Here is a 16,193-nt window from a genome sequence, read left to right as displayed (position 1 = left end):
CTTCCTGTCCCAGGAGGCGTGGTCTGAAGCCTGATAGGGTAGCTGACCTGGAAAGCTCTATGCAACAGGGTTAGTGGTCAGTAACTAAAAAGTAGAGTCACCGTAACTCTTCAGAGGGGCCACATTCTTGTCACTCGCCCATATAAAAATAACCTTGCCGTGTGCCCCGAAGCAGGCTTGCACACACCGCCTAGGAGAGCAATGTCCTGGAGCCCCAGCGCTGGCGCCTAGTTAGTGTCAAGCCCCACCCACACTTCCTCTGGCCTCCGTTCCCCCTGCCACGGGCAGCTGGGCCATTTCACGGACTGAGCTCGTCAGCTGTTACCGGACAGTTGAAGCTGGGTCTAGTCAGACCCGTGTGGGGAGGTTTGACCTCTGAGAAAACGTCCAAGAGCTGCGCAGGAGATGCTGCTGACCTGAGTCGGTCTCCTCAACATAGGACTCTCCTAATGGTTACTTTCCAAATAAAGCAAATAGGACAGAGTAAGCGAGCGAGCGAGCGAGCAAGCGAGCACAGAGACTACATGATATCCTGTTAAATTCCTAGTCTAGTTTTCAGTAAGCAGGGATAGAACGCGAAGGAGATCTTTCCCCTGTCATAAATGTTTGTCTTGAAGATGTTTTTTCATAAGTTGATTCTTTTTTTTTTTTTTAAGTTGATTCTCTAAATGTATAAGTGCACACAAACCCATTTGGTCCCACCGAAAGGAATCTTGCCTGAGTAAGGGCTGTGGAATTACTTTGGGGGTCAACTTCCTGCCCCATGGAATGCAGTGGGAACATTCCCACGATGGGAGGGGCCTCTCCTAGGGCATTCCAGCGGGGAGGCTCTGCAGAGGTTTAATGCAGACAGTATCGTGTCCCAAGATGCTATCAGCATCTCCAACAGCCAAAGGCCAGGATGGCCTGAGCAGGTCACAATAAGATTCCACAGAACTTATTTGCAGCATAAGCAGAGAAGACTGTGAGTGTGTGTGTGTGTGTGTGTGTGTGTGAATACAACAGGGAAGCCTCAGACCTTTCACGTGGGAGAGGAAAGCCAACCTTCTATTAACTCGAGCTTACCATATTCCCATCAAGGGGATGCATACTGAGAGAAAAACTTATCATCCTTCGAAACTTCAAGAAAGCTGTTCTCAGACCCGTGAGGGTCAGGGAAACAGCCACAAGCTAATAAAGAAGCAAATGAAGCCAAACTCATCCATTCACTCACCCACTAAACTCAGGATGCCAACTCAGGGCCAGGCACGCTTCCAAACACCAGAGACAGAGCGGTGAACAGAACCACAATCCTGCTGTCCGATGCTCCGCTCGGGACTTTGAACCTGTTCACCTGTCAGAGGTCAATGCCAGCCTGTGAATATACCTTTCATCTACCACCCTATGCCAGCATCGAGAACATGGCCCGCAACACAGGTGGTGTTCCATGTGTTTATTGGATTAATGCCCATGAACAGGAATTTGACCCTGAACCCTTTAAAAGCTTCATGAAACTCTCTGGTGACAAAGCCCGTCATAAGTTACCCGCTCACTCACCCAGGCGGAGGAGCAGAGACATAAAGATGAGGGGGATGCGGCCGCAGCCCCCGGCAGCCTGCGTTCTGGTAGAGAAACAGCGAGGGCCGAAGCACGGCCATGCAGAAGGGCTGGCCGATCTAAGAAACTCCAAGGATTTTGAGGTGATTGGAGCCCATGGGAGGATGGCAGGAGATGAAGGTGAAGGGACAGGCAGGGTTGGGCACAAAGGAACCAAAGATTTGGATTTTTCTTCTGCCAGCCACAGGGACAGAGGTGGGGAGGGATGGCGTCTAGACAGAGGCAAGGTCACGCTGGCTCAGCGAGGAGAGCCCTGGGGAGAGTCAAGGCTGGTCAGGAAGGTAGTGCCGTGGTCCAGATGACAGCTGGTGGGGACTCGAGGTAGGTGGTGAGAGCCCGGCAGGACAGGGCCATGGGAGGAGAAGGGGCGAGCCTTTGTGTTGCACTAGATGGAGAGAAAATGAGCTTTTCCCCTCTAGACAAAAAGACCCACTGCGTCAGGGACCGCAGCCTGCAGGAAGCGCGTAGGTGAGAGGGAAGGACACCGCCGCTCCGCTTTCTAGCTTGTGCACTTGCTGCTCTTCAGAGAAACTTCCCTGGCTCCAACTGCCGGCTCACAGCACGTAGTTTAAACCCTTCCACACAGACACTCGACCTCTTTGTGGTCAGGTCCCGGCCTGGCCTTAGACTGCCATGGGCACCCCATCATCTCCCAGCTCTGGGTCCCACTCCTGCTGTCCCCTCTGCCTCCATGCCCTCCCTCCGCCTCATCTCTGTAGGCCACCATACATTTCAAAGGTCGCCTCTTTCAAAAATCATTAGGTTCCCTCAACCCTCCTTTCTTTATATTTGCCTTATGTCTCAGGCTGGGAGCGAGTCCCCTGAGTGTGACTGCTTTCTCTCGCTCATCTTCCCATCGCCTCCGCACTGACAGTCACCTGCAGTAGGATTCAGTATCTTCTTTCTGAGTTGAAACAAAGAACCCACAAGATGTAGCGCTTTGTGTAGGAGATGGGAATGTTATTGCTACCTGCTTCGTAAGGGGGTTCTGAGGGCTGGCCGCATATTGAGGGCGCAATGATGCCATTCATACCATTTTTAAAAAAAGATTTCATTTTTTTTTTAAAAGATTTTATTTATTTGGCAGAGAGAGATCACAAGTAGGCAGAGAGGCAGGCAGAGAGAGAGAGGGGAGGAAACAGGCTCCCTGCGGAGCAGAGAGCCTGATGTGGGGCTCGATCCCAGGACCCCGGGATCATGACCTGAACCGAAGGCAGAGGCTTTAACCCACTGAGCCACCCAGGTGCCCCAAAGATTTCATTTTTGAGAGGGACAGTGACAGAGCATGAGCAGAGGGAGGCAGAGGGAGAAGGAGAAGCAGACTCCCCACTGAACAGGGAGCCCAACCCAGGGCTCAGTCCCAGAACTCCAGGATCATGACCTGAGCCAAAGGCAGAGGCTTAACCGACCAAGTCCCCCAGGCGCCCCCACATCATTATTTCTAAAGAGAGTTAAGTTCCATTTGTTCTTCCCCAGCTTAATACGAGGGCTCTGTCTCCTTATAATGAGGTTAAAGGATAAAGCATTACTTTAGAATTCTCCAGAAATTGTCCCCTGGAGTCTGTAAGGAGGGAACCACTGTTCCGACCACCTGGGGGTATTCCTTTCCAAATCCCGAAGATCCTCCTCTCTGGAGGCTTCTCCTGAATGCTTTGGGTGGAGGAGGAACTGATCAGCTTTTGACTCTGGGAAATGAGGCGATTGGGAAGGACCTCCTTGGCATCCCAGCCCCTGCAGGCCAGCTGCCGCTGCGAAGGTCAGAAATGGAGCCCGAAGTGGGGAGCAGGAGGTGGGCAGCCTGGCCCGACCGTTCAAAAAGAAGCGAGCACACAATTGTGACAGTCCTTGAGTTTTGTTTTTATTTTTAAAATCAAAGTAGAAGAACTTTGTGAGTCCCAAAGGAGCGCTTTTGTGTCATTTTTATTATTTTTTTTTTCCTTTTCTTTAGAATTTCCTTTAAAACCCACTGGGGAGATTTCACGTATTCCAGATTTAGCCCTTGAATGGGCTTTTGTTCCTGCCTTCATTTTTTCCTTTTTAAAAATTTCTCTGATTCTTAATTAGCTATTTCTGGGATTATAGAGTCTGTAAACTCAACCGCAGAATTTCTGGAAAGCCTTTTCATTTCTGCATGAGTTTATGACGGTAAGATCATGTATTCTGCTTGACTCCGAAGGTAAGAGAAGACCTGTCGCAGGCCAACTCTTACGCCAGCAGGCTGGGTTCACCATGACGAACCGTTTAGGGGCACTAGTCCTGTTTTATAGCATCACAAAGACTCAAAGTTGGACGATGCCTTTTGAGGGTCATCCTGATGGTTTTCTCTCTCCAGGGACTTCAGACAAATCTAACCTGGAGCTCATCACTCTGACGTGTACCTGCGTGGCTGCGACCCTCTTCTGGCTCCTGTTGACGCTCTTCATCCGAAAATTGAAAAGGGTAAGAACATTGCAGATGAAGTTCTAGGCTTCTTTTTACATGATGTTCTAAAATGCTAGCCTCACGTCTAGAGCACACACGAAGCCGGTGTCAGACTCCAGTCCCCTTCTCCCTGGCTTCTGATTCTGGTCTGGGGAACACCAAACATGAGTCATTAAAATGCCTCTCAACAATCAAGGGGAATATTCAAACCAAAACCTAGAGCAATGAACAGAGGTCTATTTCCCAGAAACAGAAGGGATGTTTTTGATGTAAAAATAGGTCATAAAATTTTTAAAGTCAGCCTAAGACCTGCAAAGTCTTCTTATTCTCCACCGAGAAATGAAAAAGCAAAAGCAAAATAGAGACCCACCTCTGACTTACGTCTCATAACATTATGGGAGGGCACACAGAGCACGGTGGTTCCGGTGGTTCCGTACGGAACCCTCCTCTGAGCCCCACCACACAACTACATTCTTTGCTGCAAGGTTCAGCCTGAACGCAAGACATCAGCTCTCCATCATTAGGCCTGCAGCCCCCCTTGCTTCTCTGCAGTTCCAGGGAGGAGAGCCAGCATGCACTCATCCATTCATTCATGCCTCCAACATGTATGCGTCTGCTCCATATGGAACATCAGGCTGTCACGTGACAGTGGAGAGGACATGCAGAGGGTACAGTCGGAGAGGAGCCTGGCTTTCACCAGTTACACACACAAACATAAACCTGCCACTGGAGGCAAGCTGGCTGAACGTTGTCCTGTAAGGGGGCAGTCGGGCGAGAAGGGAGGGAAAAGTGCTTCAGGCAGAGGGAGAGCCCGTGTGAGGCTGGGGCAGGACAGGGACACTTCAGGAACCAGAGCCTGACAGAGGTCAGTGTGACTGCCGTGGAGAGAACAAGGTAGGAGGTGAGCTGGGAGAGGAGAGGAGGCAGGGGCTGGCCACACAGCGCCTTGCAGGCTGAGGTAAGAAATTCAGTGTCTGTTCTGGGAGTAAAAGCCTGGGGGCCTGGGGGCGGGGACCAGTATTGTTACACAAAGGGAGGCAATCATCAGTGAAAGAGAGCAGTGTCTGGAAGGAGAATTTTGGCTTCAGCAAGAATGGACCAGAGGCAAGGGTACGTAGAAGAACCCACCAGAAGACTTTCTAGTAGCCCAAGTGAGAAATGGTGGTATCTCTTAGTCTAAGTGATTAAATTCAAGACATATTTAGCAGGTAAAATCAACAGGACTTGAAAAGTGTCAAGGAGGCCTCCTCCATTTCTAGAGATTTCTTAGCCCTCATTATCATGTTGGGTCTTATGATGAGCTCTTCATGGACTATCTCAATTAATCCTTCCAAAAATGCAAGGAAGTAGATGTGTTAGCATTCCTACTATAGAGGGAAAGAGAGGTTCAGAGAGGTAAAATAACCTGTCCAAAGTCATAAAGCTAGCTAGAGTTGGAGTGGAGCGTTGAACCCAGGTTGTGTGACCTTAGGCTTAGTAACCAAATCAATGAGGTGTCCTTTATGGGGTTGGTATGAGAGGCGAGGCTCAGCGGGCATCCTCTGTGATAATATGTAACATCAGGCATGGGCTGTGTGGAACGACTGGTTTTGAGATGTGACAGTGAAGGCCACTGCTCTAGAACGGCACAGAGGCCACACCACCCGCATTTTTATAAAAGGGGAGACAGAGCATGGAGGGAAGTAGGTCTAACACAAGCAAAGCTTGCCAAATCTAGAAGGGAGGTCCAAAGCCTACGAAAGAGGGAGGGGGAGAAAAAACATTAGAGAAAATGAAGTTCAGAGAAAGAGTTTGAAGGCTGTGGCAGAAAGGAAAGGAACAGAAAAACGCAGCCCACCCTCCTCCTCCCCACGGCCCAGAGGAGGGAAGGAACACCCAGGAGCAGAGCAGAAATAAGGTTGGAACAGTGAACCGGGACATTGAAGGTGGCCCTAGAACTTCTAAAAATTTGAAATCTTGATGTCAATAAGAAAGGAGGAGAACAAGCAATTATTCTCTCCAAAAGAGAATCCTTAGAGAATTTGATGAATTGTGGGAGGCAAAGAGATACAGGTCCTCAAAAACTATTTCCATGTGGTTTCTGTAACCGCAAGTGAATTCCTCATTGATAGGGACTGGATGCTATCCTTTTACCCCCACACTGCACAGGCCAGCGTTAGGATGAGAGCTAACATTGATGGATGCTTCCTGTGTCCCAGGCCCGGTTCTAACAGCTTGACATGGATGGTTTCATGCAATATTCACCACAGCCCTAGGAGATAAGCACTATCATTATCACTATTCCGCAGATAAGGACACCAGGTTTAGAAAGGTTAAGCCACTTGCCGAGGTTAGGTGCGGGTCCAGAGCTGATCTGTGACTCGGAGCCCAGCAGCCAGCAGCCTCAGTGCCTGTGCCCTGAAGCCCTTCGCTGTGTAGCTTCCAAGCCAAACACCTGGTAGCTGCTCAGTGTTAATGTCAATCAGAAGAATAAATATTTGTCAACTAAGATTCTACTCTCCAACTCTCCTCGAGCCCTTACTTGAGGCTTGTCTGGTGTTTCCTCTCATCTGCCTTATGGAGATAAACCATAAAATTCCATAGGGGGACTGTCTTTCATTGCCTGATCCCCTGTCTCTCTCAACACCTCCACAAGCTTCCCCACGTGTGCTCCCGAAACTGACACGTTCCTTGCTAGGCTTCCCCTAGCCTGTGCGCTTTGAAGATTGGAGGTTGTTTCTCATGGCCTTGCCTATAATGGACATCGAAAAGTATAGTCATAAAACCTGCCCCGGTGTCTCCTTCAGTGCACACCCATGACCCTGGAAGAGGAATTGTATTCCTTCCCAGTCTTCTAGACTCCCTCGAGTGTCCAATGGGCTGGCCCTCCCAGATTAGCACCAGCGGCAAATGTAGCTCGGGACCAATGTGCTCTGTGTCTTTCTCTGGTTTCCACTTCCCGTGGAGGCCAGGTCGCTCTTTCTGCTTCGAGCTATTTGTCACACATTTCAGTGATAATTTCTGGGAGAAGGAGACCGATTGCAAGTGATGGATGAGGTGAGCTGTGACAGCCCAGAACAGGGTGAGTAAGAGCTGAAGAATGCAGGCGAGCGTTAAATGGTGTGTGTGGAGAGGGTGACTTCTCTCCTGAACTCGGGTCCTGCCTAGGGAAGGGCAACGCAAGAGGCTTCCAAAACTCATCGAAATGAAGCTGATGTAACTTCCAGGCAAGACTTTCCAAAACCCACTTTGTATGTGTAAGCAGCCTTCTTCCCCTCCGCCCCTCAACTGCCCATAGAAATGCCAACGTCACATCTACATCCGAATTAACCAGCAACACAACGATTGATATGAATCTAAGACACTAAATGTAAATCCAGTTATCTATGCTCTGAAATAAAAGATCTTATCTGGCCTTGTTGTCCATTACCAAGATAACATAAGCACCTGAAGGCAGATGCTCGCCTTACTTATTTGACAATCCCACGAATGGCCAAAGAGCTCAGGACACAGCTGTGTTTTCTTTTGTTTTTTGGTTTTTTTTTTTAAAGATGCATTTATTTATCTATTTGACAGATCACAAGTAAGCAGAGAGACAGGCAGAGAGAGATAGGAAGGGAAGCAGGCTCCCCACTGAACAGAGAGCCAGACGTGGGGCTCAATCCCAGGACCCCAGGACCACCACCCGAGCTGAAGGCAGAGGCTCCAACCCACACAGCCAGCGAGGCGCCCCCACAGCTGTGTTTTAAGTCCCATGCCCTATAGGCTCCTGGGGCGTTGAAATAATCTATTTCTTATTGAAGGTTAATCTTACTCTGTTCTCACTGAGGGACCCCACAGTGTTTCTGCAGGTAGCAGCAGGAACCAAGGAGCCAGGCCTTCTGCGTATATTTAAATACTCCGCATGAAATATGCGTCTCAGCCATCCTGAGCTCCAGGGTTCACTTGGCCACCTCTGACCTTTCTTGCAAATGCGGAAAAGCCATAGTGACGCTTCTCACTGTTGGCCTGGCTTGTGACGTATACCCCTGCTTGTACAGAATGGCCATGGAAAGTTATTTTCGGTCAGTCATTTGGAATGATATTATAAAAATGCTTTGCATGTTTTGGAGAAGGAGTATCATCGGATCATTGTCTGAGAACAAGCAACAAGGTCACCAGAGAATCTGGGTGCATACTATCAGAGACAGTATGGACGAACCAGCCTACAGAAATGTGGCATGAGAAGAGCGAGGGGCTGTTTAATGGGAAGTGTGTCCTTCTGACGTGTATGCAGAGGAGTACTTTCTGTACCCAACCACACGGTTTTGACCGAATGGACCAAAATAGCAGCACATGTTTTTTAAGGGTTTTTTAAGCTGTTCCCTTGTTGGTGACTTTGAGATCTCTTTCCTTCCCAGTCTTCTTCTGAAATAAAAACAGACTACCTATCGATCATAATGGACCCAGATGAAGTTCCCCTGGACGAGCAGTGCGAGCGGCTCCCTTATGATGCCAGCAAATGGGAGTTTGCCCGGGAGAGACTGAAACTGGGTAACGTATCAGCAGATCCCTAAACCCACACCGAGCACCTACTGCATACAACACACTGTGCTCCAAGGGCTCCAAAAGTAAAACAGACTCGGGATTCTCCCTTCCAGCTGCTCACAGACTAGCAAGGGAGATGGGCACAGAGGGAAGTAATTCTAACAGTATGCTGGATGCCAGTACAAGGGGGCCAGAGAGGGGAATGCCAGGGTGGCTCAGTTGGTTAAGCATCTGCCTTGGGCTCAAGTCATGATCCCGGGGTCCTGGGATCGAGCCCCGCATCAGGCTCCCTGCTCAGCAGGAAGCCTGCCTCTCCCTCTCCCACTCCCCCTGCTTGTGCTCTCTGACAAATTATAAATCAATCAAAATTTTAATTTTAAATCAAAAAAATTTTTTTAAAAAGGGGGAAGACCGGGGCCCCCACTTATTCTCGCCACAGTTTCTAAGCACCGCCTCTGAGCAGCAGACACCCGTCTAAGCCATGAGGCTATGCAGGTGTCTGAGTGCCTTCCCTCCAAAGGTGAAGGAGATCGCCACAGAAGGAGATAAAGTGAAGGGCACGGATAGTTTCACCACGGGGCTTTCAAGTACAGGCACTCCTAAACAGGGACATTTTTGAGGACGTAGAAATTTGTGACCTAGAATACAATTCAAGATGGCAAGGAACAAACAGCACAACCAAACATGTGGTCAGAGTGTCAGCGCCCCTTCAAGGCTGTGGAAGACCTGTAGGCACAAATAGACCTGTAGGCACAAATCCACAGATTCTATACGCTCCATTTCTGTGGGTGTTCAAAACGTCCAGATAGAGAAGAAAGCCCCAGGGGTCATTTAAGTTTCATTTCTGAAGAGCAAGGATGGTTGTTCCCCCATAAACATCAGGCAACCATGCTTTCCTCCAGCTCAGACATCACAATGCAAATTAATCTCCAGCCTGGGGTAGCACAAAACAAAAGGAGCCTCGGTGACTCTTGCCCAAAATATTTGGACTGTGGCTTCTGAAAAATTTCTACTCACTCCTGTGTATGCCAGAATCATTAATAGTTGGAACCGACAAGAGATCATGGATCCAGTGTCCTGGATCTTGTCAGGAAAGAGCCCATCGTTCCAAATTCGACGCCTCGCCTCCCCCAACAGGCAGACTATATTGGAGTGGGGGGTCTGAGGGGACGGTGAGGGAGAAATGGTTCTTATTATTGTTCTCTTGGGCCTTGAAATGACTCTGCTTACGTTTCTTCTTACACGAGAAAGAATACTTGGCCCCAAGAGTATGTTCTGTTTGGCTTGGGGAAGAAAATTGGAAATCAGTAAAAAGCTGGAGAGACAGGCAAAAGCCAGCAATGGCTGCTGACAGGGAAAAAAAAAAAATCAACTAAATTTAGAGTAGTTAAGGGCAGGTGGTACACTAGATGAGTTCCTTCTGCAAATCTAAATTATATGGCGGCTAGCCCAGCCCCTCCATGACCTTGGCAGAGAACTGGGATAATTTTCCCATAAACATAAGCCATTCTCAGGCCACATTGCTTTCCAGAGCTATTAGTCACAATCAAACATGCCTCTTCCCATATAGGACATATGAGCTTTTTGTCCTATCTCTTCACTCCTTCACCTAGTGTCCCTGTGCTCCCTATCACACTGAGGGACACTGCTAATCCTTCCACCAGATTTCCTGAGGGGCCTCCGTGGGTTTAGATAATCCCATTTCAGGAGGTTCTCCTTGTGGAAGATCTGTCTTATGGTTCTTTCCCTTCCTGGACTTGCCAGATGTTATGATTTGGCTCATGTGCTTGTGAGTGTCTTTGATGGGTGAGAGAATGGGTGAGAGTCAGCTCACTCTGTCTTTCAGTGCAGAGCCTGGCTGTAAGGGCTAGAGAAATGCAACTCCTACTAGCATGGGAGCCCAAGATTTGGGGGGGTGGGGTGGGTTTGAGCCAAATAAATGACAGAAAGTAATCTGAAATAATGTCTGGCAATTGAAAGTAACCAAGATTATGTCTGGATGGATGGAGAGAAAAAGCTAGTTTGATGGGCAGAGTTACAATGGGGCTATAAATACCCAGAAAAGCACACTGTGTAGGGAAATACACAGACAAGTGGCATCCAATTTCAGCCTTTTGTACTCTGTTGGTTCCTATTAGCAGCCCTGTTGAGAGAAGTTGGAATTTATAGTACCTGATAGATGGATACAGTAGGAGTTCAGGTCAAAAGTGTTGCTCCCATTGAAATTCCTACAATCCAGGAAGAAAAGGAATCTGTTTTGTTAGTGCTTCCTCACTAAACCTAAGGGAGATGTCAGCTCTTGTAAATGTATCACAGAAGCTGGGATAATGTCGGACAACACAGCTTTCTATTGCAAAATAAAGTCAGAATTACCTAATCTAGGAAACAACATGGGGAATGTGGAATTCGCAAGCGGACGGCGCCTGGGCTGGCATTGCCTCTTAGAAGGCCAGCTCTGCACGTCAGTGCTGCTGGGCACTGTCCTTGGAGTGTCCCAGGGACCCTGGCCAGTCAAGGACATTCTTGAAGGAGATTCCGATAGCCTTTCGTTGTATGGCCATGACCTAGCACTTTAACGAACCAGTCAGTGGCGTGTAGGTAACACCAAGGAGGATTTTAAGGGAAAAGAAGGATCAGGCAAGGTCAAGCCCAGGGTCACCGGGCTCTCCTGAAACTGGAACAGTGGGTCTGGTCTGCCAAAGGATTCCAATGCATCAGATGATTAAAGAGCCCATAATAGCTTCATGCTGTTTTATGAGGCAGCAGTCTGCTTGCAAGAGAATAGATGAAAAGGCTGAGGGAAGCCAAGTGAGAACAAGCTTATTCTCATTGACAGAAGCAAAATCCCCAAACACTAGTTAAAATCAAGTGTGTTGTGCTGACAAAGAAGGGAATGTGTAGGGGCTGAGGGAAGAGGATTCTGCCTGCCCCCAAACAAAGCAAGAGTCTTCGTGGTATGTGGAGAGGTGTCCTAAGATTGAGATCATTACCGGGTTATTTGTCAGGCTGGGGACACTTTGCCTACCTGGCACTGCAGAAGGAAAATGTTCTTTCGCCCCAAATAAGTAAGGAATGAACCTCCAACAAAATGCCCTGATCTTCACAAGTCTGCTTGTGTTCTTTCCACACGTGATTTCCACACTCACTACCTGCTGGGTCCGCCCAAGGCACTTTTATTTAAACCTAGAGTCCCCATTCTGGTCTGTTTCATGGACAGTTTTATCCAAAGGGGGAAACAGAGCCTGTATCCCTGTCCATGGTGCCCACTCTGGGAGGAATGACCTTTATCAGTCACTACCTGTCCTTTTGAGAAAAAGCATGTGATGTCACCAGTGTTCCCTCCTAATGAAGAGGGAGTCCCCAGGAAGCAGATAAGAAGAGACAGCTACAAAGAGACTCTCATGATCACATTAATAATTGAATTTTTCCTGTGTCCTGACTGGATGCCTGGGATGGTTGGTAGTGAGGGGACAATACTAAGCCGAGCCAGGGTGACATCATCTTTGTTACTGAGTCATTGCGCAGACAAGTATAAAGTTGTAATATGATAAGGAAGCAGGAAAGCTTCATTATCAGCTTTGCAAGAATCTTGAAAACAAACAAACAGAAACCTATGTCTTTGCGGGGAAGGGACGGGAATATAAGGGAGGGAGGAAGGAAGGAAGGTAGGTTGGTTGGTTAACTCATTGAAGATCCCTTATCAGGACAGTCTGAGAAAGAGGACTAGGCTGAGAGAGGAGGGGTGGTATGGAATTAACACTCTTAACTACCAGGATTTACTTTTGACCAGAGGCACTGTGTTGGCCGCTTTTCCCGTCAGAAGAACCCAGCCAGAGTGACTTCTGTGGCTCACTCTTCCTTTTGCCACATCATGCTTGAGGTGCATTATTTCTCTCGGTTCTATTTGGATACCCGTGTCCTGATATAAAAAGGACCTGAGGTTTTCCAGGGTTGGGGGAATGCCCTCTTCACAGAGCGTCACCTTCACAGTCTCCAACCCAAGGGTTCCTCTAGGTACCCGTAACTGTATGAGACTTGCTGTGAGTGTCTCACAAGTTCCCAAATTGCTACTCTTCCTTCTGCATGAAGGCCCTGAGCTCACTTCTGGGAAGAGTCAGATGCGGTTCTCTCTCCCTCCGAGTCACATGGTCTCATGCGAGGACAAGGAAAGAAACATGGTGACAGTGGTCACAGAACATTGACAGGGGGCATGAAAGACACCTGACTTTGTTTTGACATTTGGCAACCATGTCTCTGTGGCTGAAACAAATTACTATGAGGAGTTCCTAGGTTCAAGTGCTGTGCCCTGGAGATGTGGGCATCATGTAAGGGCACGTTAGAATAGCTGGGAGTATGTTGCCTCAAAGGAAGGCTGAGAAATGATTTAGCGACTTTTGTGTAGCTATGGGGTGTTATTAGAACCGACAGTAGTGAGTGTCATTCTGTTTCTTCCTTTCTGTTGAAAACAGATCAGAAAGAGGGGCATGTGCATGTTTCAGTTGGTTAAGCATCTGCCTTCTGCTCAGGTCATGATCCCAGGGTCCTGGGATCGAGCCCCACATCTGGCTCCCTGCTCAGCGGGGAACCTGCTTCTCCTCTCTCTGCCCCTCACCTCTCTGGTGCATTCTCTTTCTCCCCCTCTCTCAAATAAATCAATAAAATCTTAAAAGAAAACAGCTCAGAAGAAATCACCTTAAGAGGCAAGAAAAGTGGCTTAGGTTAAACAAAGGGAAGTCTTGGTTGTCATGTTAAACAATGGAAGAGACTCCCCAGGAGGATTTGGTGAAGAGGAAACTGGTCACCCACCCACAGCAAATGCCTTTCAGGGGCCCAGCCTAGCTGCAAGGGACAAAGGCCCCTCAGAATCCCAGTGAAGAAGTGGAAGGAAGATACCCAGAAACATGTCCCTTACTTTGGCTCTTTGGGGCTGAGCTTATTGGGGATTCCATTCAAAGTCTACACGGCTCACACACGCACATAGGACACCAGGCACTCTCTTCCTGAACGAGACTTAACCTCACCCTGCTGACTTGGCAAACAAATGAATGCCTTCTTTTCGTTGCAGGCAAGTCCCTTGGAAGAGGGGCTTTTGGAAAAGTGGTTCAAGCTTCTGCATTTGGCATTAAGAAGTCACCCACGTGTCGGACTGTGGCTGTGAAAATGCTGAAAGGTATGGGGGCCATAGCTTGGCTTTCAGCAGACTGGTTGCACTCCTAAAACCCTAGTGCAGGCTCGATAAGGCCTAGAACACACGTGGCTATTTCTAGCCATGTAAATGGTCTTCCGCTGCTGGAAGCAGGCTTGGCTTCAGGAGTTTTAGATCGGGCCAGTGAGAGCTCAGAATAAACGTTATAAATGAAACCACCCAGCACTGTCCACGGGAAAACGATTTCTGTCACCTCAAAGATCTTTCTCGTTTCCCATTGTGGCCTCTAAACTACCAGGGACCCAAGCTCACTGCAACCACAGGTTCAGAGTTTTGGAATGATCCATTATGACCTTGTAATGGGAAATTAGCGACCTTGTAATGGGAAATTAGCTGTGTATCGTAAATCCCGGAGGCTTGGCTGGGGCTTGAACTGACTATAAAGTATAATTATGAAGCTGCAATAATTGAGATCATCAGAATGCTTAACTATTTTATACTGTCAAGTCCCACCCACAAAACATTTCCTCTTTAGAAATTAAAAAATATATATATCTTTCTAGTGTTGACAAATACTACCACTCTCGGAAGCCCTTGGGAGGTGGAGTCATGTGACAAAGTGATTTATGACCCCCACAGGACAGATGAAAATGAAAATAGGTGGAAAGTGCATAACCCAGACTCCCCAAAGAGGCAGGTGTCTTTTTTTTTTTTTTTTAAGATTTTATTCATTTATTTGACAGACAGAGATCACAAGTAGGCAGAGAGGCAGGCAGAGAGAGAGGAGGAAGCAGGCTCTCCACTGAGCAGAGAGCCCGATGTGGGGCTTGATCCCAGGACCCTGGGATCATGACCTGAGCCGAAGGAAGAGGCTTTAACCCACTGAGCCACCCAGGCGCCCGAGGCAGGTGTCTTTTAAAATATGGAAAATGCTTCATTTCTTCATTCATGGTGGAATTTTCACGTCTTTTTGACTCATTTGAAGATTCTAAAACCAAAAAGTACTGGAAACCCCGAAGGACATTTTTCTAGTTTTCCCAGCTCTCTGAGATAGGACCAGGGGATCCTGGGGCATGGGGGGCTGTAAGCCCAGCCAGGCAGATCCCTAGGAAAGGCTCCAGGAGAAACGACAGTCGCATACAGAGAACGAACGTATCCTTTCTTCCAGCATGGATGCCAGCATTACAAGAGCCCCATGAAATGATATTTTCTACCCCAAAAAGGCTGTCCTTGTCAGGCAAAGGCTTTGAAAAAGCTCTCCAAGGAACCTGACCGTTCTACCAGAAAGTAGCCAGGGAAGGAGTCTTAGACCCACGAATCAGGACTAATGCTTGAAATGGACTGCCCCGATGATGGCAGGCCTTCCTGTGAGAACCCCCGCCCTCCAGCACCCTGCCCCCACCCCAGTCCCAGATGCTGAAGGGAAGAGGCATCACCACGTCCTCCGTGTGAGAAAGCACCAGACTAAGTGCTTTCATGTGTTAGGCTGAACCACATGAAGTTGCCATTTTTCTGATTTTTCTGTCTCCAGCCTTGTGAGGTAGCTATCATTCTCCCAGTTGGTAGATGAGGAAACTAGGGCCCATAAAGGTTAAATCATCTCTGCAAGGCACCTCAGCTCTCCAGTGCAAAAGTCAGGGTTTGAGAGCAGCCCTCCCCCCTCCCCCCTCCCCCTCATCACAGCGCTACACAAGAGGGGCTGCTCAGACCGGTCTCTGGGAAATGGCCCCATGCTCCAAAATCCTTACATGATCCTAGCCCAAGTTACAGAGGCAACCTAATATCCAACCTTGAACGAAGTTGAAACTCCGTCTGGAAGCATCTGCTTCCTCAGCTGGTCCGGTTTCCCGGCTGACTACTTCACATCGTCTCCCCGAGAGGCGGGTCTGCTGCTCATGCCTGTCTGTCCTGGATCCAAGAGAACACCTGCCTGGAAATGGAACAATCCAGGCAAGGGAGCCTGGTTTCCCCACTCTGTGCCAAAGGGACATAGAAGCGGGCAGGGGCTGTTGAGTTTGAGGGGGACGAAGCTGACTTGACAATTTCCCAGACTGTTCTACAGAAATACTCGCATCTGTGTACAAAGATTACATGTTGGCTATCTACTACAGTGTTATTTGTAATGGCAAAACACACACACACACACACACCCCAACTGGAGACAGTTCAAATGTGAAGAATGCTACAAGAATGGGAAAAGTCTCTGACATATTAAAAAAAAAAAAAGGCAAGTAAAAAAAAAATACAGAGAGAGGATTCCATTTATGCAAACAAAACAAGAAGACCTTTAAGTGGGTATATGTGTTTATAAATACATAGAAGAAAATCTAGGGAGATAAGTGGTTGGAGTGATTCTCACTTTTTACTCTGTATACATCATATTGTTAGAATATTTTACAAGATTATATGACTTTATTTTTAATTTTCTAAATGCCTTATAAGTTAACCAGTAAGAAAGACACCTCCCCGCCCATTCCCCACCACCACCAAAAAAAAAAAAAAAAAAAAAAAAAAAAAAAAAAAA

General features: G+C 48.0%; 1 protein-coding gene across 1 annotated transcript in view; it reads left to right on the top strand.

Moving 5' to 3' along the window:
- The window catches only part of LOC111158583 (fms related tyrosine kinase 1), a 173,494-nt gene that overhangs the window by 131,862 nt on the left and 25,439 nt on the right, over window positions 1–16,193 (top strand). Inside the window, exons 16-18 of the mRNA XM_022520705.1 lie at window positions 3,929–4,035; window positions 8,397–8,529; window positions 13,589–13,693. Of these exons, the coding sequence (XP_022376413.1) occupies window positions 3,929–4,035; window positions 8,397–8,529; window positions 13,589–13,693 (345 nt within the window). The remainder of the gene's footprint in view (window positions 1–3,928; window positions 4,036–8,396; window positions 8,530–13,588; window positions 13,694–16,193) is intronic.

Source organism: Enhydra lutris, unplaced genomic scaffold, assembly GCF_002288905.1.
Source record: "Enhydra lutris kenyoni isolate GAN:26980312 unplaced genomic scaffold, ASM228890v2 scaffoldscaffold60, whole genome shotgun sequence".
Lineage (NCBI taxonomy): Eukaryota > Metazoa > Chordata > Mammalia > Carnivora > Mustelidae > Enhydra > Enhydra lutris.
This window is presented reverse-complemented; position numbering and strand designations above follow the sequence as displayed.